Here is a 26,183-nt window from a genome sequence, read left to right as displayed (position 1 = left end):
GCATTCCTTACCGGCAAACGCCTGGGCACACGTAGCCCTGTCCCCACAGTGCCTTGGGTTCATACATTGCAATGACACACACACACCAGGCCTCGGGACCCTGACCTAGAGGCTAAGGTCCTACTAGCCCCGGTGAAGCATGCGTGCTGGGCTGGGCCGTTCACGTCTTCACCGAGGTGCGTTCAAACGAGAGGGCAGGGGTCCCTCTGAGCGGACAGGGAGGCCAGCTGGGAGGGGTCCGAGCTCGCGAGAAGGCCCGCTCGGCTCCTCCCCGGCGCACAGCTGGATTCCGGAATCTAGGCCGGGCGTCAGAGCCCGACCCCGCCTGGGCCCCTCCTGCCCGCCATTTCTCCAGCGCGCTGCTGGCGTCCGAAGGAGACACCATCCCCCGCCCCTCACCATCCGGTGGATAAAAATAGCCGCGCGCAGGCCTTGGGAACGGTAATGGGAGCCACATGTTGGACAGATGTGCCCGGGAGGGACCGTCAGGAATGCGGAGGCCCAGGCCCTGCCCCCGCGCAGACCCCGCCCCTAGCGACCAGACCGGCGTGGCCCCTTGAGAGGCAGAGTTTACTTTCTCGCGTTTCCCAAAGTCGTGTGCAAGGACGTGGGTGGCCCCAGCCAGGACGGGCCGCGGTCCCTTCCCAGGCCCGCCCTCAGTAGGTCTGCGTCTGCGCGTGGATGATGCGCGGGGTCTGGGACTTCTGGGTCGCCTGCATCACCTGGACCTGGCCGGGAGTGAGATGGAGACTGTGTCAGGGGGCCACCCGCCACCAGCCCGCTCCCGCCAGGACCCGCGCCTCACCTCCAGCCGCTGGCGCTGCTCCTTCTCGCTCTTCAGCTCCTCCCAGATGTCGGTCAGCTTCCTCCTGCGGGCCAAGGCGGAGGTGAGGCGCTGGGCAGGTGAGGGCTAGGGGGGACCCTACCTTCCACAACCCCCGCCGCTACCCACTCACTCCAGCTGCACCCCCATCAGCTCCAGCGCCCTCCTTAGAGACTCCACCTCGCCCCTCAGCGACGTTACATCGACTCCCTCATTCTTGTTTTCCGTGTAGTTTTGCGGAAGCAAGGAGGGGAGCGTGAGTGTCTCTTGGGAGTCTGGAGACGGCTTGATAGGATGTGTTTTTTGGGCAAAGGCTGTTTCTATAGGGGGCACCTCCTCTTTTGGAGCCACTTCCTCTTTCGGGGTCACCTCCTCTTTGGAAGCCACTCCCTCTTTGGGGAGCACCCCCTCTTTGGGAGCCACTCCCTCTTTGGGGAGCGCCTCCTCCTTGGAAGCCACTCCCCCTTTGGGGAGCACCTCTTTGGAAGCCACTCCCTCTTTGGGGAGCACCTCCCCTTTGGAAGCCACTCCCTCTTTGGGGAGCACCTCCTCTTTGGAAGCCACTCCCGCTTTGGGGAGCACCTCCCCTTTGGAAGCCACTCCCTCTTTCGGGAGCACCTCCTCTCTCAGAGGCCTTTCCTCGTTGGGGGATGCCTCCTCTTCAGGGGTCCTCTCCTCTTTGGAAGGTGCCTCCTCTAGAAGCATTGTAGCCTCTGCCTGGGGGTGGGGCTTCTCAAGAGCAGGCCTGGACACTGGCCCAGACTTCAACTCAGCCTGGTGTGGGGAGCTGTCCCCTCTAACTAGGGGGCATTTCATCTCTCCCAGGCACTTCTCTGAGGAAGGAGGCTGGAGTGGGGGTGCCTCTGGTGTGTGGGCCTTCTCCTGGGATGATGGAGCCTCTTTGGCTACAAAGGACTTGACCTTCTGCAGGGCTTCCTCCGAAGAGAAGTGATGGCATTGAGTGTCATCTCTGGTGGACACCTCTTCTTCAGAAAGCTCTGGGGTCAAGACCTTTTCTCGGGTGGGGGCCTCATCCCCCAGAGGGGCCATCTTTGGATCAGGGGCTTTATCCATTGGTGGGACTTCTGGGCCATTGGCCTCTTCCACTGAAAAGACCCTCTCTGGAGTGGAGGGTTTGTCCACAGTCAGGGCCTCCTCTGGGATGGAGTTCTCTGGGATAGAGGCCTTGTCCTCTGGAGTCACCATCCTCTCTGGGGTGGGGACTATGTCAGGAGCTGGGATCTTCCCCGAGGTGGAGTTCCCTGGGATAGAGGCCTTGTCGCCTAGAGTGAGGGTCTTCTCTGGGGAGGAGACCTTGTCAGGAACCGGGATCTTCTTGGAGCCGGGGGCATTCTCTGGAGCTGGGGGCCTCTCTGGAGTTGTGGTCTTGTCCAGCATGGGGGTTCTCTTCACAGAGGGGGCCTTTGCTGGGCTGCTGTGCTCTTCCTCCTGCCATGATGGGAGGTGAAGTCTCAGCTGAGGTTGAGTCTGGTTCCCCTTGGCCTGGGAGACCTCACCCGTGCACACCACAGCTGGGAACCAGCCTCTGCCCAGCATCCCCTCTCCCATGTCTCCTGCCCCTCACCTGACTGGACACAGAGCGTTGCTGGGGAGTCTGGGTTTTGGATCGCTTTCGGCCAGGGTGACACGAACCCCCGCTTTGGAAGCCACCACTGGGGCCTAAGAGAGCAGAACTTCAGGGACCCAAGCCTGCTCTGACCCTCAGTCTCTTCCCACCTCTGTCCATCCGCACAGCCACCCCATCCCTGTCCTCCCGTCCTCCCTGCACTGGAGGGCAGCCCTTACCTGAGTCTCGGGAAGTGAGCTTCTGACTGTCCCTGCTGGGTGTCCGAGATGTCCTGGAACATATCTTCATCAGGCCCTCAGGGTGGGGCACAGGGAGGGATGTTCCTTCTACCCTCCTCCTTCCCCCAACCCCATCCTGCTCCTTACTTGGCTTTGCTGGGCCCAGTGGCGGCTGTCGCTAGTTTCTTGACTGTGGGGAGGGATGTTTTGGGCATCAACTTTTTTGGTTCCTTAATAGGAGCTGGGAAGAGAGAGGAGTGGAGCATTCATCCATCTGACAGTCGCTGGCCCTGTCTTGTGCTGTATGCAGGGGACTGTGGGCAGGAGGCTAATCTTGTCTGAGTATGCGCCACCACACCCGGCTAATTTTTCTATTACTATTATTATTATTATTATTTTGAGACGAAGTCTCGCTCTGTGCCCAGGCTGGAGTGCAGTGGCGCGATCTTGGCTCACTGCAAGCTCTGCCTCCCTGGTTCACGCCATTTTCCTGCCTTGGCCTCCCTAGTAGCTGGGACTACAGGCACCCGCCACCATGCCCGGCTAATTTCTTTTTGTATTTTTAGTAGAGATGGGGCTTCACCGTGTTAGCCAGGATGGTTTTGATCTCCTGACCTCGTGATCCGCCTGCCTCGGTCTCCCAAAGTGCAGGGATTACAGGCGTGATTACACTGCGCCTGGCCAATTTTTGTGGGTTTTTTGTTTTTTTTTTTTTTGAGATGGAGTCTCGCTGTTGTCCAGGCTGGAGTGCAGTGGCGCGATCTTGGCTCACTGCAAGCTCTGCCTCCCGGGTTCACCCCATTCTCCTGCCTCAGCCTCCTGAGTAGCTGGGACTACAGGTGACTGCCACCACACCCAACTAATTTTTTGTATATTTAGTAGAGACAGGGTTTCACCGTGTTGGCCAGGATGGTTTCGATCTCCTGACCTCGTGATCCGTCCACCTCGGCCTCCCAAAGCGCTGGGATTACAGGCGTGAGCCATCGCACCCAGCCCACCCTCAGAATTCTTTATCTTCTCTCTCATTTACTCTCTAGAGATACCACCCAGTCTTATCGATTTAATTATCAATAAGCCAATGATTCCCAAATTTTCATCTCTAGCTCCTTCCTCTGACTCCAGACTCATATCTGACTTCCCTCTCAATACTTACACTTGGAGAGCTGATGGGCATCACACTGTTAGCATATCCCAAACCAATCTCTTGCTTCCCAAACCCATGACCCTTGAATCTACCCCTCTCCCCACGGTCCCCATCTGGCCCATTTACCCACTTGTTTGGATGACAGATGACTCCTTTTATTTCCTTGTGAGGCACATCCAAACCATCAGTAAATCCTGTCCACACTACTGTCCAGGTATTTCCTGAATTCCATCACTTGTCACCACCTCCACCACTAAGTGCTCTAGATCAAGTCACCGTCACCTTCACCTGGACATTCCAACAGCCTCCAACCTGGGTTTTGGCTGTACCCACCCCACCTAGAGTGTGTTCTTCCCACAGCAGCCAGACTGAGCTCGTGTTCTATTGGGGAAGCAGACATAAATACAAGGAGTAAAATACATAGTGTGTTAAAGAGTTATTAAGTGTGACTGACAAGACTAGGCAGAGGGGCTGGGCACGGTGGCCCACACCTCTAATCCTGACACTTTGAGAGGCCAAGGTGGGCAGATCACTTGAGGTCAGGAGTTCAAGACCAGCCTGGTCAACATGGTGAAACCCCGTCTCTACTAAAAACACAAAAATTAGCCAGGCGTGGTGTCGTGCACCTGTAATCTCAGCTACTCCGGCTGAGGCAGGAAAATCGCTTGAACCCAGGAGGGCAGAGGTTGTAGTGAGCCAAGATCACGCCACTGTACTCCAGCCTGGGCGACAAGAGTAAAACTCTGTCTCAAAAAAACAAAACAAAACAAAAAAACACTAGGCAGAGGAAGGAACCATTTTAAATGGAGTGGCCAGAGAAGGGCACACTAAGGTGACATGAGCATCGCCTGAAGGCAGTTACACACAGTGACATTCAGATCCTTAGAAAAACAGCCACTCTGGCTTGTGCACAAGTGCTGATGTTAACTCCTATATATAATCACACGCAGATACGTATACAAATCCACAAATCTGACGGTGGGGGCATGGATCCCACAGCCAGACACCAGGCTCTGAATTTCAGCTCCACTCCTTGCTAGTTGTGTGGGAACTTGCCAAGTGATCTATGCCTCAATGTCCTCATTTATAAAACATGGACAACTAACACACACCTTTGTAGGGTGGTTGTGAGGTCTGAGTGACTTTTAATACATGCGAGGTGCCCAGAAGACTGGCAGCCAGATGGTCAAAGCTCAGTAGATGTTAACTTTGACTTCTGCTTCTTTTTTTTCTTTTTTTTTTTTTGAGACGGAGTCTCGCTGTGTCGCCCAGGCTAGAGTGCAGTGGCGCGATCTCGGCTCACTGCAAGCTCCGCCTCCCGGGTTCACGCCATTCTCCTGCCTCAGCCTCCTGAGTAGCTGGGACTACAGGCGCCCGCCACCACGCCTGGCTAGTTTTTTGTATTTTTAGTAGAGACGGGGTTTCACCATGTTAGCCAGGATGGTCTCGATCTCCTGACCTCGTGATCCACCCGCCTCGGCCTCCCAAAGTGCTGGGATTACAGGCGTGAGCCACCACGCCCGGCCGACTTCTGCTTCTTACACGGTATGGCTGATTAGATGCTCTGTAGGGTGCTCCCATCAGAAAGCAATTATATCCTGCTGAGGACACAATTTTGAGGCACTGTTGGAGTTAAAAGGTAAAGGAGGTCTACAGAAGAGAGGACTGGGCCAGGTGCAGTGGCTCACACCTGTAATCCCAGCACTCCCAGTGGCTCACGCCTATAATCCCAGCACTTTGGGAGGCTGAGGTGGGAGGATCAACTTGAGGTCAGGAGTTCAAGATCAGCCTGACCAACATGGTGAAACCCCATCTCTACTAAAAAATACAAAAATTAGCCAGGTGTGGTGGCGGGCACCTGCAGTCCCAGCTATTTGGGGGGCTGAGGCAGGAGAATCACTTGAACCTGGGAGGTGGAGGTTGCAGTGAGCCAGATCATGCCATTGCACTCCAGCCTGGGTAACAAGAGCAAAACTTAGTCTCAAAAAAAAAAAAAAAAAAAAGCAAATTCTCGGCCGGGTACGGTGGCTCATGCCTGTAATCCCAACACTTTGTGGGGCCAAGGCAGGTGGATCACCTGAGGTCAGGAGTTCGAGACCAACCTGGCCAACATGGTGAAACCTCATCTCTGCTAAAACTACAAAAATTAGCCGGGCATGGTGGCACATGCCTGTAATCCCAGCTACTAGGGAGGCTGAAGCACGAGAATCGCTTGAACCCGGAAGGAGGAGGTTGCAGTGACTGAGATCACATCACTGCACTCTAGCCCAGGTGACAGAGCAAGACTTCATCTCAAAAAAACAAAACAAAAAATAAAAGCAAATTCTCGCTGGAAGAATTCTTCTTCTACTAAGACCTGCAAGAGTCCCACAGATTAAAATCCAGCTATCAGCTCATAAACAAAGGTCACAAAACACGCCAGAGGGCAGGTCACCCAGAATGGAGTCAGCAGACACAACATACAACAGATAGTGGAAGTGTCAGGTAGAGAATACTGAATAGCTATGTATAACATATTTGAAGAAATTCAGGATGTGCATGGAACAAAGGACAATCAGGAATAACCACACAGGTTTGGAAAATTACCACATAGAAAACGGAAATACTAGAGATGAAAAATAGCATTCTTGAAAAAAAAAAATGCAACATAAATCCACTTACTTATATGCATATTGGTTATGTTGCCGGTACAGGTTACAGAGCAAACAGAGCCAAAAGGCTAGAGAGAGAATTTATAAACTAGAGGTGCAGTGAGACAAGGAATGCACAGAATGAGAGCAATGTTAGGAGGGAGGAATGACAGAAGCAGGGCTTGGCTCTGGCTGAATGAGGTGGTGGACAAATCCTCTCCTCACAAGGCAACTATGAAGCTGGACAAAAATGATCCAACAAGCCGGGCGCAGTGGTTCACACCTGTAATCCCAGCACTCTGGGAGGCCGAAGTGGGCGGGTCACCTGAGGTCAGGAGTTCGAGACCAGTTTGGCCAACATGGTGAAACCCCCTCTCTGCAAAAATACAGAAATTAGCCGGGCATGATGGTGGGTGCCTGTAATCCCAGCTACTCAGGAGGCTAACAGGGGAGAATCACTTGAACCCAGGAGGTGGAGGTTGCAGGGAGCCGAGATTGTGCCATTGCACTCCAGTCTGGGAGACAGAGCGAGACTCCTTCCCTACCCCCAAAAAAAGAAAAAAAAAAAAAAATCCAACAACCATTTCAAAAAAGAAAAAAAAAAAAAATCCAACAACCATTTCAATGCTCTGGAAATTATCCAAAGGCATGAGATAATTTGCGAAGGATTTTTTTTTTTTTTTGAGACAGTCTGGCTCTGTCACCCAGGCTGGAGGGCAGTGGCGCGATCTCGGCTCACTACAACCTCCACCTCACAGGTTCAAGCGATTCTCATGCCTTAGCCTCCCAGAGCGCCTGCCACCACGCCCTGCTAATTTTTGTATTTTTTGGTAGAGACAGGGTTTCACCACGTCGGCCAGGCTGTTCTCAAACTCGTGACCTCAAGCAATGTGCCCGCCTCAGCCTCTCAAAGTGCTGGGGTAATTTGCAGAGCATTTTGTATGCTTGATAATGTTCTTGCCTAGGGCTGCTTTCATCCCCGGCCCCTCAGCTTGGTCCACATGGATGTTCTGCAGGGTAGGGCAAACTGAGGATCAGCAGCTTCACTGGCTAAGTTGAAGGCATCTCAATTTGGAGTGTAATCTTGGGATCTGACATTGGTTCAAAAGCACAGCCAACCAAAAAATTAGATAAATGGGACTTCATCAAAATGTAAAACTTTTGTACATCAAGGGACACCATCAAGAAGTGAAAAGACAACCTGAAGAAAGAGAAAAACTTTGGGAGGATGAGGTGGATGGATTACAAGGTCAGGAGTTCAAGACCACTTGGGCAATATGGTGAAACCCCGTCTCTACTAAAAATACAAAAATCAGCCAGGTGTGGTGGCGCACACCTGTCATCCCAGCTACTTGGGAGGCTGACCCAGGAAAATCGCTTGAAGCCGGGAGGGGGAGGTTGCAGTGAGCTGAGATTATGCCACTGTATTCCAGCTTGGGCAACAGAGCAAGACTTAAAAAAAAAAAGGGAGAATGGGAGAAAATATTGCAAACCATATATGCATATATGTGATTAGGGACTTCTATCTAGAATATATAGAGAACTCTTCTAACTCAATAGTAAAAAGACAAATAATCCAATTTTTTAAATAGGCAAAGGATCCAAACAGACATTTCTCCAAAAGAAATAAGCACATGAAAATATGCTCAGCATCATTAGCCATCAGAGAAATGCAAATCAAACCCATAATGAGATACCACTTCATACCCACCAGGACAGTTTTCATTAAAAAGATAACAGAAAGAGCTGAGTGAAGTGCCTCACAACTGTAATCCTAGTATTTTGGGAGGCCAAAGCAGGAGGATCACTTGAGCAAAGGAATTCCAGATCAGCCTGGGCAACATAGCAAGACCTTTTCTCTACGATAAACTTAAAAACTAGCCAGGTGTGGTGGTGCACACCTATAGTCCTAGCTACTCGGGAGGCTGCAGTGGGAGGATCACTTGAGGTCTGAGGCAGCTGCGAGCTCCAATTGTGCCACCACACTCCAGCCTAGGCAACAGAGCAAGACCCTATCTCTCCAAAATAAAAGAGTATACTATGAACAACTTTATGCAAATAATTAGAAAACTTACATAAAATATACAATTAAAAACATGTAACTCCACAACTGATTCAAGAATTTTACCCTGACTTTTGTTTAACTATTAAAGAAATTGAAGAAGTTGTTTAAAATAATCCCATAATGAAAAAAATATGGCAAGATGAATTTACAGACAAGTTTTACCAGCTTGCAAGGAAAGATGATTCCCATCTTATTTATTTATTTAGAGACAGAGTCTCGCTCTGTCACCCAGGCTGGAGTGCAGTGGCGCGATCTCGGGTCACTGCAACCTTTGCCTCCTGGGTTCAAGCAATTCTCCTGTCTCAGCCTCCTGAGTAGCTGGGACTACAGGCATGTGCCACCACACCTGGCTATTTTTTTGTATTTTGAGTACAGACGGGGTTTCACTGTGTTAGCCAAGATGGCCTCGATCTCCTGACCTCATGATCTGCCCACCTCAGCCTCCCAAAGTGCTGGGATTACAGGTATGAGCCACCATGCCCAGCCGATTCCCATCTTATATAAGATCCACCAGATAGACCAGGCATAGTGGCTCACACCTGTAATCCCAGCATTCTGGGAGGCCGAGCCAGGCACACCACAAGGTCAGGAGTTTGAGACCAGCCTTGCCAACATGGTGAAACCCTATCTCTACTAAAAATACAAAAAAATTTAGCCGGATGTGGTGGTGCACACCCGTAGTCCCAGCTATTTGGGAGGCTGTGACAGAATCAAGTGATTCTCCTGTCTTAGCCTCCCAAGTAGTGTGCACCACCATGCCCAGCTAATTTTATATTTTTAGTAGAGATGGAGTTTCACTATGTTAGCCAGTCTGGTCTTCGAGACCAGGGCGCAGTGGCTCACGCCGGTAATCCCAGCACTTTGGGAGGCTGAGGCAGGCGGATCATGAGGTCAGGAGTTCGAGACCAGCCTGACCAACATAGTGAAACCCCGTCTCTACTAAAAATACAAAAACTAGCCAGGTATGGTGGTGCACACCTGTAATCTCAACTTCTTGGGAGGCTGAGGCAGGAGAATTGCTTGAACCCGGGAGGTGGAGGTTGCAGTGAGCTGAGATTGCGCCACTGCACTCCAGCCTGGGCAACAGAACAAGACGCTGTCTCAAAAGAAAGAAAAAAGAAGAAAAACGAAAACTAGATTCAAAATCAGGAACATGACGATGATGTTCACCATCACTATTTCTATTTAGCATCATATGAGAGATCCTAATTGCTATAATAAATTAATAAAATGAAATTAAAAGGCAAGAATGAAGAGAATGAAACAAAAATTATTCATGAATGACATGTCTGTCTTCATAGGAAACTTAAAGAATCTACAGGCCGGGCGCGGTGGCTCACGCCTGTAATCCCAGCACTTTGGGAGGCCGAGGCGGGCGGATCACGAGGTCAGGAGATCGAGACCATCCTGGCTAACATGGTGAAACCCCGTCTCTACTAAAAAAAAAAAAAAATGCAAAAAATTAGCCGGGCGAAGCGGCGGGCGCCTGTAGTCCCAGCTACTCGGGAGGCTGAGGCAGGAGAATGGCGTGAACCCGGGAGGCGGAGCTTGCAGTGAGCCGAGATCGCGCCACTGCACTCCAGCCTGGGCGACTAAGCGAGACTCTGTCTCAAAAAAAAAAAAAAAAAAAGAATCTACAAATGAATTACTAGAAATAATCAGAGTTTAGCACCATGGCTGGCTATAAAAACAATATACAAAAATCAATGCATTTCTGTATTCCTGCAATAAACAGAAGAATGTCTGTTTTTTTAAAGACACATTAAAAACTCTGAGATACCTAAGAATATCTGGGAATAAACCTCATGAAAAATTCTAGTTTTATGGCCGGGTGCAGTGGCTCACGCCTGTAATCCCAGCACTTTGGGAGGCCGAGGCAGACAGATCATGAGGTCAGAAGATCAAGACCATCCTGGCTAACACGGTGAAACCCCATCTCTACTAAAAATACAAAAAATTAGCCAGGCATGGTAGCGGGCGCCTGTAGTCCCAGCAAGTCGGGAGGCTGAGGCAGGAGAATGGCATGAACCTGGGAGGCAGAGGTTGCAGTGAGCCGAGATCGCGCCACTGCACTCCAACCTGGGCGACAGAGCGAGACTCTGCCTAAAAAAAAAAAATAATAAAATAAAATAAAATTATAGATTATAGTTTTATGTATAAAACTAAGCCAGGCACTGTGGCTCATGCCTCTAATCCCAGCACTTTGGGAGGCCAAAACAGGAGAATTGCTTGAGCCCAGGACTTCAAGACCAGCCTGGGCAACACAGTGAGACCCTGTCTCTACAAAAAGATTAAAAGACTAGCTGCACATGGTGGCTTGTGCCTGTAGTCCCAGCTACAAGAGAGGCTGAGGTGGAAGAATCGCTTAAGCCCAGGAGGTGGAAGCTGCAATGAGCTACAATTGCCACTGCACTCCAACCAGGGTAACAAAGACCCAATGACCCTTTCTCGAAAAGAAAAAAGAAACCCCCAAAATTGTATAAAACTCACATGTAGAAAATAATAAATGATGCTGGAACAACTCATTGTCCATAGGGAAAAAGGTATAATTGTATCACTCATTAAAATTATTACTACATGAATAAAAGCACTAATATGAATAGCAACATTTTAAAAGTTTTAATATAGATGATTATCCTTCTAAACTTGGAGCAGGAAATGATATCTTTTTCTTTTTTTTTTTTTTTTTTTTTGAGACAGAGTCTCACTCTGTTTCCCAGGCTGAAGTGCAGTGGTGCCATCTAGGCTCACTGCAACCTCCATCTCCTGGGTTCAAGCGATTCTCACGCCTCAGCCTCCCAAGAAGCTGGGATTACAGGTGCCTGCCACCATACCTGGCTAATTTTTGTATTTTTAGTAGAGACGGGGTTTCACCATGTTATTCAGGCTGGTCTCAAACTCCCGACCTGGTGATCCGTCTCACTCAGCCTCTCCAAGTGCTGGGATTACAGGCATGAGCCACTGTGCCCTGGTCTCGAAGACCAGACTGGCTAACATAGTGAAATCCCATCTCTACTAAAAATACAAAATTAGCTGGGCATGGTGGTGCACACTACTCGGGAGGCTAAGACAGGAGAATCACTCGAACCCGGGAGGCAGAGGGCAGTGAGCTGGGATTACACCACTGCGCTCCAGCCTGGGATTACAGGGATGCCCACCACGCCTGGCTAATTTTTATATTTTTAGTAGAGACAAGGTTTTGCCATGTTGGCCAGGCTGGTCTTGAACTCCTAACCTCAGGTGATCCACTTGCCTTGGCCTCCCAAAGTGCTGGGATTACAGGCGTGAACCACTGTGCCTTGCCTGTGGGTGTTAAATTTTATAACATATGTGTTACATATACTTTTGACATGTGTCAAATATTACATTAAAAGATAAGTAAGGCTGGGTGTGGTGGCTCACGCCTGTAGTCCCAGCACTTTGGGAGGCCGAGGCGGGTGGATCACGAGGTCAGGAGATCGAGACCATCCTGGCTAACATGGTGAAATCTCGTCTCTATGAAAAATACAAAAAATTAGCTGGGTGTGGTGGCAGGCGCCTGTAGTCCCAGCTACTTGGAAGGCTGAGGCAGGAGAATGCTGTGAACCCAGGAGGCAGAGCTTGCAGTGAGCCGAGATCACGCCACTGCACTCCAGCCTGGGCAACAGAGCGAGACTCCGTCTCAAAAAAATAAATAAAAAAAGATAAATAAAAAGACATTCTACAGACTCACGGACAGAGCTATTCACTGACAGATAAGACATGTGAACATATACAGTCTTATATATGAAGAGACAGATTCATACGTTTCCTTACAAAATGAAACAGATCTATACCCACCAAGAGCCACATTCTCAAGACACACAGAGAAACACTAACATATTAACACACACACAAACTGACCCACACATTGATTCACATACATTCCTACCCAGCTCTTGGCCCACAGGTGAGGGGACTCCTATAGGGGCATACTGGACCACTGGGGTGCTGTGGGTGTTTATAAGCAACTGGACCAGTGGGTCTCCCAGAGAACACCCCCCAATCCTGGGTTCCCTGGGCACTCACCTGATTGCCGAGATACCACTTTCCGTGGGACCAGCTTCTTGATCTATGCAGAAAAGAAGTAAAGGGTGAGCATCCCTAATCTAAAAATCAGAAATCCAAAATGCAGGCCAGGCACAGTGGCTCACACCTAAAATCCCAGCATTTTGGGAGGCCAAGGTGGGTGGATCACTTGAGGACAGAAGTTCAAGACCAGTCTGGTCAACATGGCAAAATCCCGTCTCTACTAAAAATACAAAAATTAGCCAGATGTGGTGGCATGCACGTGTAATCCCAGCTACTCTGAGGCTGAGACAGGAGAGTTGCTTCAACCTGGGAGGTTGCAGTGAGCGTCGATCCTGCTGCTGCACTCCAGTCAGGGCAACAGAGCGAGACTCTGTCTCAAAAAAAAAAAAAAAAAAAAAAAATTCGAACATGCTCCAAAATCTGAAACTTTTTGAGTGCCAATATAACGCCTTAAGTGGAAAATTCCATACCCGACCTAACTCATGTTACAGGTCTCAGTCAAAATTTTGTTTCATGCACAAAATTATTAAAAATATTGCATAAAATCACCTTCAGGCTATGGTTTAAGGTGTATATGCAACATAAATGAATTTCGTGTTTAGGTCGTGTACAGGTCCCATTCCCAAGCTCTTTTTTTTTTTTTTTTTTTTTTGTTGAGATGGAGTCTTGCTCTTGTTGCCTAGGCTGGAGTGCAATGGCACAATCTGGGCTCACTGCAACCTCCGCCTCCTGAGTAGCTGGGATTACACATGAGTGCCAGCACGCCCAGCTGATTTTTGTATTTTTAGTAGAGACGGGGTTTCACCATGTTGGCCAGGCTAGTCTTGAACTCCTGACCTCGTGATCCACCTGCCTCGGCCTCCCAGAAGTGCTGGGATTACAGGTGTGAGCCACCGCACCCGGCAGCTATCTCATGTATATGCAAAAATTCCCAAATCCGAAACACTTCTGGTCCTGAACCTTTTGGATAAGGGATACTCAAGTGGTATTATATTCCAAAAGGAGCCGCCACATGTCTAGGTCCACCCTCATTTAGTGACCCTTCAGTTAGGTCCGGAGAGTGCCATGATCCCCACCTTTGTCCAAAATAGCCTGCCCCCACCACCTGAGTGTCTTGGCTCTGTACTCACTGGCGGTGGTGGGAGTACGAAGTTGTCTGGAAAAACTCCTCTTCGTCCTTGACATTCTCCTTCCCACCAGCCCTTATCCTCTGTGGTCTGGGAAAGAAACACGCCGGTGGGGAGGTGAGCCAGGTCCCCCAAGGTCCTTTCCGGGGTCCCACTCCTTCTTATAGATGTAATTTCAACATTTATTTTAGATTCGGGGGTACATGTGCAGGTCTACCCTTTCTCAACACCCACTTCCTTGGGCCCCCCCACCCTGTTCCTCTCACACCTTGCTGAGTACTTTCACCACGTCCCCCCTCCGCAGCGTCAACTCGTCTGGGGCCTCAGGCTGGTAGTCAAACAGGACCCTGTAGGCCTCAGGGTGGGAGACTGGGAAGAGGTCAGTCCACTGTCCTCTGAAGCCAAGCCTCCCCCATTCATCAGCAGCCCCCGCCTCCATCAGCCCAGCTGGCCCCAAGTCACAACCTTGGGAGTGGCTGAGGGGGTGGGGGACCCTTTGGATGGGTGCTCACCTGTCTGCAGGTAGTCTGGAGGGCTGTCATAGGCCAGGCTGCTCAGCTAGTGGGGGAAGGAGCAGGGAGGAACCAGATGAGCCTCCAACCACCCCAAGAGGAACTCACCACCTCTGTGCCCACTCTGAGCCAAGTTACCTTGGGAGGCCGCTGGGGACCAGGGCTGACTGAAGGCATGTCTGGGTTACCAAAGCCTGGTGAGGGACAGTGAGGTTAGGGAGGGTGCTAATTCACAGGTTAGGTCATGGGAGAGGGTCAAAGGGGTCACAGGGTCAGGATATGTGAATCACAGGCTCATGCCACTGGGAGGGTCATTGGAGATTGCGAGTCACAGGGTCGAGGTCTCACTTGGGGGCCCACTGTCCAGCAATTCCACAAAGTTGGATGGGAAGGCTCCCAGCTGCCCGTTCTTCTTCCCCAGCCACCAGCCGTCCTCAATCTGGGGAGGGGGGAGGACGCAGGGGCATCTGGTTCTGCCCCAAGGATCCCTAGGATAATCTTCCACCCTTGATTCTGCCCAAGCGCCCCTTCCTCCCTCTATCCCGTGCTTCCCCATATCTGCGCCGTTGCCATTCCCACTGTCCACACCCTCACTTCCCACCCTGCTCACTTGGGAGGCGTGTTCCATCATCTTTCCCCTAACGGTCCCATCACCTCACCCCTCACCTCCTTTATCATTTCCACGATCTCCCCAGCTTGCAGCTTCAGCTCGTCCGCCTGCTCTGGGCTGTAGTTGAAGTTCACTTTGCACCATCTTTGGGGCCCCGGGTATTTGGCAGGATGACCTAGCACCGGACAAGCACACCGGAGCTCGAGCCGGACGCCCCAGTATGAGGAGCTGGGGGTAGCGCGAGGCGCGCACGTAGCCTTTGGTACCTCCAGCCCCGCCCCAGGGCGGAGCATTGTACTCGAGAACCAATCACAGGCCGCAGAGCGGACCCCGGGGCCCCGCCCAGAGCCGCGCCCCTCACCAAGAGCTAGAGGCGCCGGGGTCGCACTGACTCTGCGCGCCCGCCCACCGGACCCCGTCCCGGACCTTGCGCTCACCTCGGCGGCGCGCACAGCGCGGTCTCCGCGCCTCTCTGGAACCCCGCAGGGTCTCTGGGATTTCCTGGGAATCAGGGCACGGGGAAGGCGCTCTCAGCTCCAGCGGGGCGCGCGCTGAGACCCCACAGCCCGCCCCTGGCTCGGCCTCACCTGCACCAGGCGCTCGGGGAAGAGGCCATAGCGGCCCCCCAGCTCTCCGCGAAGCCAGCCCCGCGCGGGCACCCAGCGCACCTGCCGGACCACGTCCCCGGGCGCCAGACTCAGCTCGTCCTCCTTCTGCGCGCGGTATCCGGCCAGGACGAGGACCTCTGCGGGCGGAAGACGGGGCCGGCGCGCGGCTCAGAAAGACCCAGGCGGGGCAGCCTGGCCAGGGCGGGCGTGTCCCCAGACACCGTAGAGGGCAGCGGGGGCCGGGGGGTGGTGTGGGCTCTTGCCATGTCCACGGTTGCAGAGAGAGGCCACCTCAAAGCCTCCGCACTTACCCATGGTTTCCGGGGCGCCCGCCAGAGCCTGGCAGCTCCCGCTGACGGCCGAGTACTGGGCCCGCGCAGGGCGCGACCGGAGGCAAGACAGTAGGGTAAAGGAGGCGTAGCCGCCAGCCGATAGGTCGGGCCAGGTGCTGGGAGTGGGTGTGGAGAGGGGGCGGCCCGGCTCAGCAGGTTCAGCCCCCAACCCCGGGGTGAGGACTCTAGGGTCTTTGGCCTGTGCAGCGGTTACAGCTCCGTCACAGGCTTTTCCCGCCTACCTAAATTTTAGGCCAGCCGCCTCTCCCTTTCGCTCACCTTTTGCCCGGAGGCTCCCAGCTACAATTTGCACAGAGCCTTCCCAGGCCCACCCTCCCCCACCTCACAAGCTTTTGGCTTCAGGGGAAAAAGTGGGGAGAGGCACATACCAGGGTGGGGTCCCCCAACAGGTAGCAACCGCTCTAAACCGGCCTTGAGTGAACGAAGTGGCTGCCCTTGTACCAGCAATAACTTTTGAGTGGACACTTCCAGTCTTTCTTGCAAGGCGTACTCCTCTCTGGCCGCGTACCCACCCTCTACCCCCATATAGGAAGGAGACAGCAAAGACCCCTGCTTTGGGGCCAGAGGTCTGGTTTGGTTTGGTTTCAGAAAACACCTCCAGGTTCTCCCTGGGAGTTAGGCAGGGAGAATGAACTTTACAAGCTTCCAAGGTTTCTGCTCACAGTTGAGCCCCCAGCCGGCAGGAGTCTGAATGTTAGGGCCCACCTATGGCCAGTCCATGTGGGATAGGCTCTTTCAGGTAGAAGGCTGAGCCTACTAACCACATCCCTTGACCCCTGCCCCACCATCACGGAGGAAGCCAAAGTCCTTGCCTATGACACCAGCGGAAAAAATGTTTCTCCTGGGGTGTCCAAGGTACACAATGCTCCTCCCAGGAACGACTGTGTCTGTCTGGGACTTCAGCAGCCTGCGCAAGGCCCCACAGGCCCTTTGTCTTTCAGGTTTTCTGAAACTGTTGTGAGAAGTTATCTACCACCCTCAACACACACACACTCAGGGTGACAATGAACAAAGCCCGTTTACATCTGCCACTTCATTTATTTTATTTGCAGGAGGAGTTGAAACAAATTTTAAGGGAGATTTTCATTTTCCCCCTAAACATGAATCATTCAAGTAAAACCAACTTAACTATAGAAATGTAGCAAAGTAAGGGGAAAGCAGCACAACAACCCAAGACGCAAAGGCTGGGGGGAGAGGTGGGTGCAGTCCGCATATAACATATGCATAAATGCCTTATGATTCACCTGCTCAGGACCGCCTCCCCAGAAGGCAAGCACAAGGACCCATTTTAAGAGGATGTTTCCCCCCAAATATCTGAGAATGCTTCAACTTAAACAGCTTAAGGTTAAAGACAAGAAAGAAAAAAAAAACCAAAAAAACCCCATGAACCACCCAGCCATAACCACCTTCCTTAATCGATCACAGGAGTTTCTTTTCATTTTATAAAAAGATTAATAAAAAATATTGAAAAAATTTTCTCATCTTATATTTGTAAAGATAATAGAATTCATAAGTTTCTTAGAAAACAGACCAGACACTGCCCTCCAGTTTCCACCCCGTTGCTGGGAGGATCAGCAGGACTAGAAAGTTTGGGATACTGGAGCTGCTGGTGGAGAATAGGGAAGTCCAGCCCAGAAGAAATCAGGAAATAGGGCTCAGGGGCACGTGAGGTGTGGTTAGGAGCAACTCCACGTGATACATGGCTGCGCAGAAAAGGGGAACACAAGGTGGTCGGAAAGGCCTTAAACTCCTCCTTGACATACAAAACCGGTTTTTACAAAGATCCAAGCAGTTTGGTCCCAAACTGAGGTGAACACTTCAAAGTTTATTCACATGCTTTGTTTTCTCTTTCAAGAATCAAAGTTTCCCAAATTAAATGTTTCTAATATTACTACATATGCCTAAAAAAAGAAAAAAGAAAAAAAAAAAAAGAAGGGCTTTTAAAATCAGGACAGGGGAGAAGAGATTGAAAATCATCGAATTAGTCCTCTTAGCTCCAAATGAAAAGAAATTAGAACAAAACTGTTGGTTTCTAATAGGAAACAAAAATCCAAGCATCGCTCTCCCGCCCTACCCCTGCCCCCACCCCCACACACCAACAACAAATGAGAAAAACAGCGAAAGCCCAATGCGTTGTGTTCTGCTTGAGCTGGGCCTGACCCCCGGGCTCCACGGCCAGCCTCCTCTGTCCAGTGGGAGACAGTGCCAGGGATGCCTTTTGTGGTAGTACAATCTGCACGGCTGGTGGGGGGTGGGGGTAGGATTTATGCAATCTTCTTGAGGTTCCTCTGTTAAGCCAGCCATCTTCCCAGTGCCTCTCTCCCCTGGGCAGGAATCCCATCAATGGTGGCCCCTACTCGGCTGTGGGCTGTATATTGTCCTTCTCTTCTCGGTTCTCTGTCCCACTCTCGTCGTCTTCAATCTCCCCTTCCTCCCCACTGAACTTGTCATGGGCCCACTTGGGGCTGGTACTTGATTTCCGGAACATGAACCGGCCCCGACCCCGTGGAAAGGCTCCTCGGCCCCGGCCCCGGCTCACCCACTTGTCACTGCCTTCTCCTTCACGGTCATCATGCTGAGGGGAAAGAAAATTGCCATCAGTGCCAGAGTGAATAAGATGTGGCCAGAGCTCTCTCCTCTGCACCCACCCAAATGTGCCTTTCCCAAAAGAACCTGTGCCCTAAACCCAGCCTTTCGCTCCTTTTCTGCACTTCTCCCTGTCCCCTGCTCCAAAAATGCCAGTGGTTCAGATCCACAAGAATATCAGTTGAGTGATTTAGAAATTTTAAGGTAACAGCTTGAGCATTGTAATGATGATGAGGACGATGATGATGATGATTCACTGAGCATGAACCCTTCATAGTTTAAGGAAAATAAAAAAGTCACTGAGCACTGAAGTAAGACATTTATATACTATCTCATTTAATCCTCATATCTATCCTATCATTATCACCTCCCACTCTGCAAACAAGGAGAAAGCTTAGGAACTTTAAGCAACTCCATATGATTTAGTATATCCTCTCTCAAAGGATGGGTCTGAGAAAGCCAATCACACCAAAACGTGAAACTCCATGTGAACTGGGTTGCTAAGCAGTTAAGAAAGGAGGCAATGCGGCTGGGTGCAGTGGCTCATTCCTATAATCCTAGCACTTTGGGAGGCCGAGGTGAGCGGATTGCCTGAGCTCAGGAGTTCGAGACCAGCCTGGGCAACACGGTGAAACCCCTGTCTCTATTATTTAAAAAAAAAAAAAAAAAAAAAAAAGCCAGGCATGGGGGTGTGTGCCTGTAGTTCCAGCTATTCGGGAGGCTTGAGGCAGGAGAACCGCTTGAACCCAGGAGGCAGAGGCTGCAGTGAGCCGAGATAGTGTCACTGCACTCCAAATGCTCAGAATCCAATGCTGGGGCTGGGGCTCTTCCTGACCCTCCAACTCCACTCTCATTTTGTATCTCCCCTGTTTTATGCAAGGAGGCAGTGTGACAAAGTAGGAAGAACACTTAACCTACATTTCATTTTTTTTTTCTTTTTCACTTAGTTCAAGGAAAGGATTAACCTACATTTCAAACAATCCTTGCTCTGACAATCTCATGAGACAGAAGGAGGGATCCAATCAAACAATGAATGAGAAAACATTTTGAAAACCAGCAGTCATTACCTTATCAGCCCCAAGACTTCAGAACCTAAACCACCCCCCACACAAGCTTGGGTCTTAGGCTCTTGGAGCTCAGCTCAGCAGAAGTGTCAGCTTCTTCTGACCACGGCTGCTTGTTCACACTAAATGAATCAGGCTGGCAATACTCTCTCAGGTGGCAGATAGGGGCAAGGGAGATGGCCTTTAATCCTTCCCCCACAGCAGTCCCACTCCAGCACCCAACTTGGGCCCATCCAACTACAATTCCCTAGAGATAAGTTCAAAGGTCCTCTAGTAGCCTCAAAGCAGCCACCAGCAGCAGCAACCCTAGAAAAGGGATGGTGGCCATGCACAGGAAACACAAAACCTGTTTCCTAGCTGTCCAACTGACAATATAGATTCATTCCAGCCATTCTAGCAGGTGATGGAGATTCAGCTGCTCCTTTACCTTAGTTATAACACTCACACCAGCCTGGATCTTCGCCTGCTGTTACATACCAAGGCCAAGAGTGCTCACTCAAGGCCAGGTACTTCAGCCTATAAAAGTTCTAATCTGAAGGAGGCCCAGAGTGCAGGGAAATGATTAACAGCTTAGATGAGAGAAGCCCCAGTGGCATTTCATTTTGGAGAGACATCCCTTTCCTCAAAGAGATCCTGAGCTGTCTTTCTTGTCATTCTTGCATGAAGGAGTGGCAGTGAGGGACAGCAGCATTGGGGAAGGGTTATGGCTCTATCCACAGGAATGAGGGAGGCTGAGGGTGGGGTGGTGGTTGAGCAGTAAAACAAGTTCACAGACTAAAAAGACAAGACCAATGCTTCTTGCTTATCTTGGAAACCATAAACATCTTCAATGATAAACCCTTTGAAGACCAGGACTGTCTCTCTAGAGGACACCCATCCAGTTAGCACACCCCAGTGCAATATTCCTGCACATAAATTTAATCGCAGTTTTGGACAAACTAATTAAGGCCTGGTATCAGCTACTGTGTGTGTCAAAGGCCCTCTGACCCTTCCTGGTTATCCCCAGACACATACCAAGTAATACTTCTTGCTTTTGGGTGTGTACTCTGGGTCCCACTCCTCTTCCCGGTTTCTTTTTTGAAAATCGTTGTTGCTGTTGTTGTTATTGTTCCCAGAGTAGTTGCCCCTGCCCCAGCCTCTTCCTCTGGCTCGAAACTGCTATTGCAATAAATGAGGGAAAAAGGAACAAAGGATCATGCCAGGAATGGGGAACAAACCCCCCTGCTTTCTGTTCAAACACTTTTCTGGTGTGGAATACACAGCTGTCTTCCAGTCATATGCTGGTCAGCTGGTTTCCAGCCATTCCCTTTCTGCTCATCTCAAGTCTGTAGCCTACACAAAGGACAAACCTGCCCCAAGGGCCTCCCTATAAACAGCAGTAGTCGAAGTAAGTGGGGGAAGTTCTGAGACCAGAAGCTGTAAGAGGCTTTCTAGCTAAGTGATTATGAACAGAAAAGCAACAAAAAACGGAAAGGCCAGGAAATGTGGGAAGGAGAACCAAAGATTCCAGGGTCTTTGGATTGGATTACTTATGTCAAAGGCAACAAAACTGGTATTCTGATGAAACATAATCAGAGTTGGTAGGAGCAAGGAGCTTAGAGAAAGGGGGAGAGGGGAGGGTCTTACAAAGGTTCCTCGAGCTCTGCCACCTCCTCTTTCACTTGGACCCACAAAGTCTTTGGTCCCCAGTCTTGATTTGTCAAAGCCCGTGGTGCTTTCCTCTCTTTCCTCTGTCTCTTCAGTGTATTCTTCTGCTTTGTAGGAGTGAGATGACTGGGAGGAAGAGGAGGAGGATCTGGACCTGTCTCTTGCTCTCCGATGCTTCCTGTGAAAAGAGAAGAGCCATCAATCATCTTCTAGGGGACACTGCTTGGCTGGGGCCTCATGGATAAGCACAGGGCAATCAAAAGTGTGCCTGTGATGAAGAAACTAATGATGAGTAACCTTATAAAACCAGCTCACCCCCAACCTACCCACCCAAGATACTTCCCCTCAATTCTGTCAGTCATGTTCAGTGACACATCTATGTCTGAGTCTGTGATAAACATATGACATACACAGAAGCAGAAACAAAACACAGTCCATGGCCTCCAGTAGCTCAGTCTAAGATACAGGCATGAATTGATAAGGGAGAAGGAAATTAACACTATATTGAGAGCTCCGAAGTATCTGGTATTGGGCCAGAGAAATAGCTCTGTATATTATCATCGGTTAGTGATTTCTATTACTTTTATTTCTTACAGGAATGCTACCTGTCTTATAGGGTTCTCTAAATAAACAATGTGTTTAAACACTTTATACCAACATAGCTGGCATGCAGTAAAGGGCAATATGACTCAGTATTATTTCCCTCATTTTATAGGTAGGAGGCTCAGGTGAGAGAGCCAAGCAGAGCCCGGATTCTAACCTAGCTCTAATTATACGACGACTCCACATATTACCTCCCACTGAGCTCAAACAGGTTGTGTCACTAAGCCTAGGATCTGGCGTAACTCTCCCAGAGTTATGTCCCTTCCCTTTCCTTCATCTGGGGGAAATTACAGACTAGGGCAAATTATCTTAATACGATGAGTCACTGTCTATGTACTAAGGTCAGTACCAGCCCTGCCATGTGATAGTGGAGGTTACTGAATACCTGTAGGGGGCAGCAAGGCCAGGATCCCAGGAGTAGAGGAGTAGCAGAGCCAGCCAAATGTCAGTAACCTATCATTGTCTTTCCCTCCCTCAGTCTTCCATTATGAAAGGTATCATGCTCCCTGCTCCTCACCTACACATACTTACTCATACAAAGGGGAAATCTAAGTTACTGTCATAGGATTCACATAACTTCAACTGTGACCCCACTGAACATCCATGCTATTTCAAGAGGTTTTCAAAAATAAGACTCTCTGGCCGGGCATAGTGGCTCTCTCCTGTAATCCCAGCACTTTGGGAAGCCAAGGCGGCTGGATCACTTGATGTCAGGAGTTCAAGACCAGCCTGGCCAACATGGCGAAACCCCATCTCTACTAAAAATACAAAAATTAGCTGGGTGTGGTGACAAGCATCTGTAATCCCAGCTACTCGGGAGGCTGAGACAGGAGAATCACTTGAACCCAGGAGAGAGAGTTTGCAGTGAGCCACGATCATACTGCACTCCAGCCTGAGCGACAGAGTGAGATTCTACCTTAAGGAAAAAAAAAAAAAAAAAAAAGGAACACTCTCAAAAGGCCTCAAATTTGAGTCTTAGCATTGTCTTTCTTTTTTGTTGTTGTTGAGACAGAGTCTCCCTCTATCTCCAGGCTGGAGTGCAGTGCTGCGCTCTTGGCTCACTGCAACTTCCACCTCCTGGGTTTAAGCGATTCTCCTGCCTCAGCCTCCTGAGTAGCGGGAATTACAGGCGCCCACCACCATGCCTGGCTACTTTTTGTATTTCTAGTAGAGACAGGTGTTTCACCATGTTGGCCAGGATGGTCTCAATCTTCTGACCTCATGCTCTGTTCACCTCGGCCTCCCAAAGTGCTGGGATTATAGGCGTAAGCCACCACACCTGGCCAGCATTGTCTCTTATTAGCTGTGTGACCTGGGTAAGTCATTCTTCAGTTATATAAAAAAAAGTTCTGGCTGGGCATAGTGGCTCATGCCTGTAATCCCAGCACTTTGGGAGGCCAAGGTAGGCAGACTGCTGGAGTCCAGGAGTTCTAGACCATCCTGGGCAACATGACAAAACCTCAACTCTGTAAGAAATACACAATTAGCCAGGCATGATGGTGTACACCTGTAGTCCCAGCTGATTGGGAGGTTGAGGTGGGAGGATCACTTGAGCCCAGAAGGTCAAAGCTGCAGTAGGTCAGTGATATCATCACCGCACTCCAGCCTGGGTGACAGAGCAAAACCCTGTCTCAAAACGGGCCAGGTGTGGCAGCTCATGCCTGTAATCCCAATGCTTCGGGAGGCCAAGGAGGTGGGTGGGAATCACTTGAGGCCAAGAGTTCAAGACCAGCATGGGAAACATAGCCAGCCCTTGTCTCTAAAAAAAATTTAAATAATTAGCCGGGCATCGTGGTGCATATCTGTACTCCTAGCTCAGCCTACTTGGAAGGCTGAGGCAGGAGGATCACTTGAGCCCAGCAGTTCAAGGATGCCATGAGCTACAATTGTGCCACTGCACTCCAGCCTGGGCGACAGAGCAAGACTCCATCTCAAAATGGGCAGGTGTGGTAGCTCATGCCTGTAATCCCACCACTTTGGGAGGCTGAGACGGGCGGATCACGAGGTCAGGAGATGGAGACCATCCCGGCTCACACAGTGAAACTCGGTCTCTACTAAAAACGAAAAAAAAATTATCCGGGCGTGGTGGCGGGCGCCAATAGTTCCAGCTACTCAGGAGGCTGAGGCAGGAGAATGGTGTGAACCCAGGAGGCAGAGCTTGCAGTGAGCCGAGATCGCGCCACTGCACTCCAGCTTGGGCGACAGAGTGAGACTCTGTCTCGGAGGAAAAAAAAAAAAAAATCACAGAATACCGGGGTTTGCAGGGGACTCGTTCAAAGTCACATAGCAAGTCAGAGGTAGGCATGTGTTCCAGGGAGAGGAAATCAAGAGTTAGTTATCCAGACTCAACTCTGAAATGCTTGAGGGGTTCATGTTCCATTTCTAAGTGGCGGCCCAGGCACTACTGTACTACTACTTCCATTCCCTGCTGAGGATTCGCAGGTTCTTTATCTATGGGCAGCCCTGAAAGCTGCCAAGGCTCCTAATGCATAAGTAACACACTGGAATGGGAGACAAAGTAGAACAAAAAGATCTGTGTTTGCGGTCAGCTGATAATTGTGATTTTTTTTTTTTTTTTTTTTTTTTGTGAGATGAAGTCTCCTCTGTCACCCAGGCTGGAGTGCAGTGGTGAGATCTCGGCTCACTGCAACCTCCGCCTCCCAGGTTCAAGCGATTCTCCTGCCTCAGCCTCTGGAGTAGCTGGGACTACAGGCGCGCAACACCATGCCCAGCTAATTTTTTTTTTTAAGTAGAAACAGGGTTTCATGATATTGGCCAGGCTGGTCTCGAACTCCCGACCAGATGATCTGCCTGCCTCGGCCTCCCAAAGTGCTGGGATTACAGGCATGAGCCACTGGGCCCGCGCCCAATACTTGTAATCATAAGGCACATCATTCTAAGCTTGGCTTATCTTTCAAATGGGCAAAATGGGCATCACACCAACTGTTCAACTTATCTCAAGGGGTTATCAGAAAATTGATACAAAAACACAGCCGGGCACAGTGGCTCACACCTGTAATCCCAGCACTTTGTGAGGCCAAGGTGGGTGAATCGTGAGGTCAGGAGTTTAAGACCAGCCTGGCCAACATGGTGAAACTCCATCTCTAAATACAAAAAATTAGCTGGGTGTGGTGGTGGGCGCCTGTAATCCCAGCTACTCAGGAGGCTGAGGCAGGAGAATCACTTGAACCAGGGAGGCGGAAGTTGCACTCTAGCCCAGGCAACAGAGTGAGTCTCCGTCTCAAAAAAATAAAAGCTTGCCAGCTGAAGTTCAGAATCAGCAGAAGTGTTGCTTCTTACCAGAAGGTATGGGGTTTCAATTGTGCTACTTTTTGTGACACATGATTAAAAAGTCATGGAACATTCAAAAACATAAACAGAAACATCAGGACATAGGCATGAATGTTGCCCCACAAAGTTCAACAATGCCACCTTTGTTTAAGGAGTACCTGGAACACCTCTCCTGGAACTGTCTGTAAAACTAGTTTAAAAGGCACTTAAGATCAACAATCATGTCCTATCTAGTTCCACCCTGTTTCTTTGACTAAACAGTGTTATTACTTGACAATGACTTTAGGCCATTTCTATAATACAACCTCCCCATGAAAATGTGTGATGAAAAAAGGCACATCTAAAACTGCAAAAGGAATTCCCAAATGATTCTAATGATTCTCCACACCATCCCTGTGGTCAATTTAACAGATTAACTTCTGTCATGAAGCCTTCTTTGGACAAAGATCACACTATTTTGATGCAGAAATTGTTTTCAAACTAGGGACCCTATTGACATTTACATGGATTAAAAGAAGAAACAGGTTGCTGTAATTACTAACCCTAAACTCCTCTGATTTGAAAGTTCTGGTGTACAGCCCAAAGAGGGCAGACAAGAAACTTAAGAGTCTAAAAGGGGTGACAGGGGCTTACGTACTTCTGTTTCTTTGATCCTTTATGAGTTTTCTCTGTTTTCTCAGCTGACCTTTCCCTCGAGTGGCTGGAGTCTCGGGAATCCACTGATTCTCTCGATTTACCTCGTTTAAGATCTCTCTCCTTATGTTTTTTACGACGTTCAATATCAAGGCGGAGATCAACAGGATCATCTTTGTATTTTCCCTCAGCCTATCAAAAGATAAGTCAAAATTAAGGTTTCTGGGATTGAGAGCCATCAACTCAACCATCCCACAAACTGTGGTTTTTACTCCAATGGAGGGGTGCAGAGGAAGCACTGGGAAATGTGAGGCATCTCACCCAACCTTGGAAGGGATGCAGGATGTCCCACAGAAGTTACTCCATAAGGATCCCTCACAGAACCCAAGCCAGTTCTCCAAATCAATGATGCTGGCCTTCTGAAAATGCTATGCATTGATCTCACTTTGTTTCTTTTCTGGCCCAGTAATGACTCTGGCTAGTTTAGAAGTTGAGAAGCATGGCCGGGGGCAGTGGCTCACGCCTGTAACTCCAGAACTTTGGGAGGCTGAGGCAGGCGGATCACTTCAGGAGTTCGAGACCAGCAAGGGCAACAACCAAAACCCTGTTCTCTACTAAAAATACAAAAATC

The 26,183-nt window shown here is 49.9% G+C and overlaps 2 protein-coding genes across 4 annotated transcripts in view; both read right to left on the bottom strand.

Moving 5' to 3' along the window:
• Nucleotides 1–554: 554 nt before the first annotated feature.
• Nucleotides 555–15,712, bottom strand: SH3D21 (SH3 domain containing 21). Its single transcript, XM_025382896.1, has 17 exons — nucleotides 15,687–15,712; nucleotides 15,355–15,512; nucleotides 15,205–15,268; nucleotides 14,824–14,942; nucleotides 14,506–14,596; nucleotides 14,296–14,351; nucleotides 14,158–14,203; nucleotides 13,914–14,014; nucleotides 13,649–13,735; nucleotides 12,516–12,558; nucleotides 2,777–2,870; nucleotides 2,630–2,682; nucleotides 2,409–2,503; nucleotides 1,388–2,272; nucleotides 957–1,192; nucleotides 806–869; nucleotides 555–728 (listed from the first exon to the last, which is right to left on the bottom strand). Exons 1-17 carry the CDS (start codon nucleotides 15,688–15,690, stop codon nucleotides 657–659), a joined length of 2,268 nt encoding a protein of 755 aa, XP_025238681.1. The 5' UTR covers nucleotides 15,691–15,712; the 3' UTR covers nucleotides 555–656.
• A 1,034-nt stretch (nucleotides 15,713–16,746) lies between these two features.
• The window catches only part of THRAP3 (thyroid hormone receptor associated protein 3), an 89,451-nt gene continuing 80,014 nt past the window's right edge, over nucleotides 16,747–26,183 (bottom strand). For 2 of the 3 annotated variants that reach the window (XM_025382866.1, XM_025382872.1), the window contains 4 exons: nucleotides 25,557–25,744; nucleotides 21,005–21,203; nucleotides 20,393–20,536; nucleotides 16,747–18,303 (listed from right to left, as the gene is read on the bottom strand). In XM_025382866.1, coding sequence (XP_025238651.1) covers nucleotides 18,082–18,303; nucleotides 20,393–20,536; nucleotides 21,005–21,203; nucleotides 25,557–25,744 — 753 coding nt within the window. In that variant the 3' untranslated portion in view covers nucleotides 16,747–18,081. The remainder of the gene's footprint in view (nucleotides 18,304–20,392; nucleotides 20,537–21,004; nucleotides 21,204–25,556; nucleotides 25,745–26,183) is intronic. The other variant, XM_025382882.1, reaches the window with a different exon arrangement.

This window comes from Theropithecus gelada, chromosome 1 (assembly GCF_003255815.1).
Source record: "Theropithecus gelada isolate Dixy chromosome 1, Tgel_1.0, whole genome shotgun sequence".
Lineage (NCBI taxonomy): Eukaryota > Metazoa > Chordata > Mammalia > Primates > Cercopithecidae > Theropithecus > Theropithecus gelada.
The sequence above is the reverse complement of the archived record's forward strand: the minus strand, read 5'-3'. Positions and strand labels throughout refer to the sequence as shown.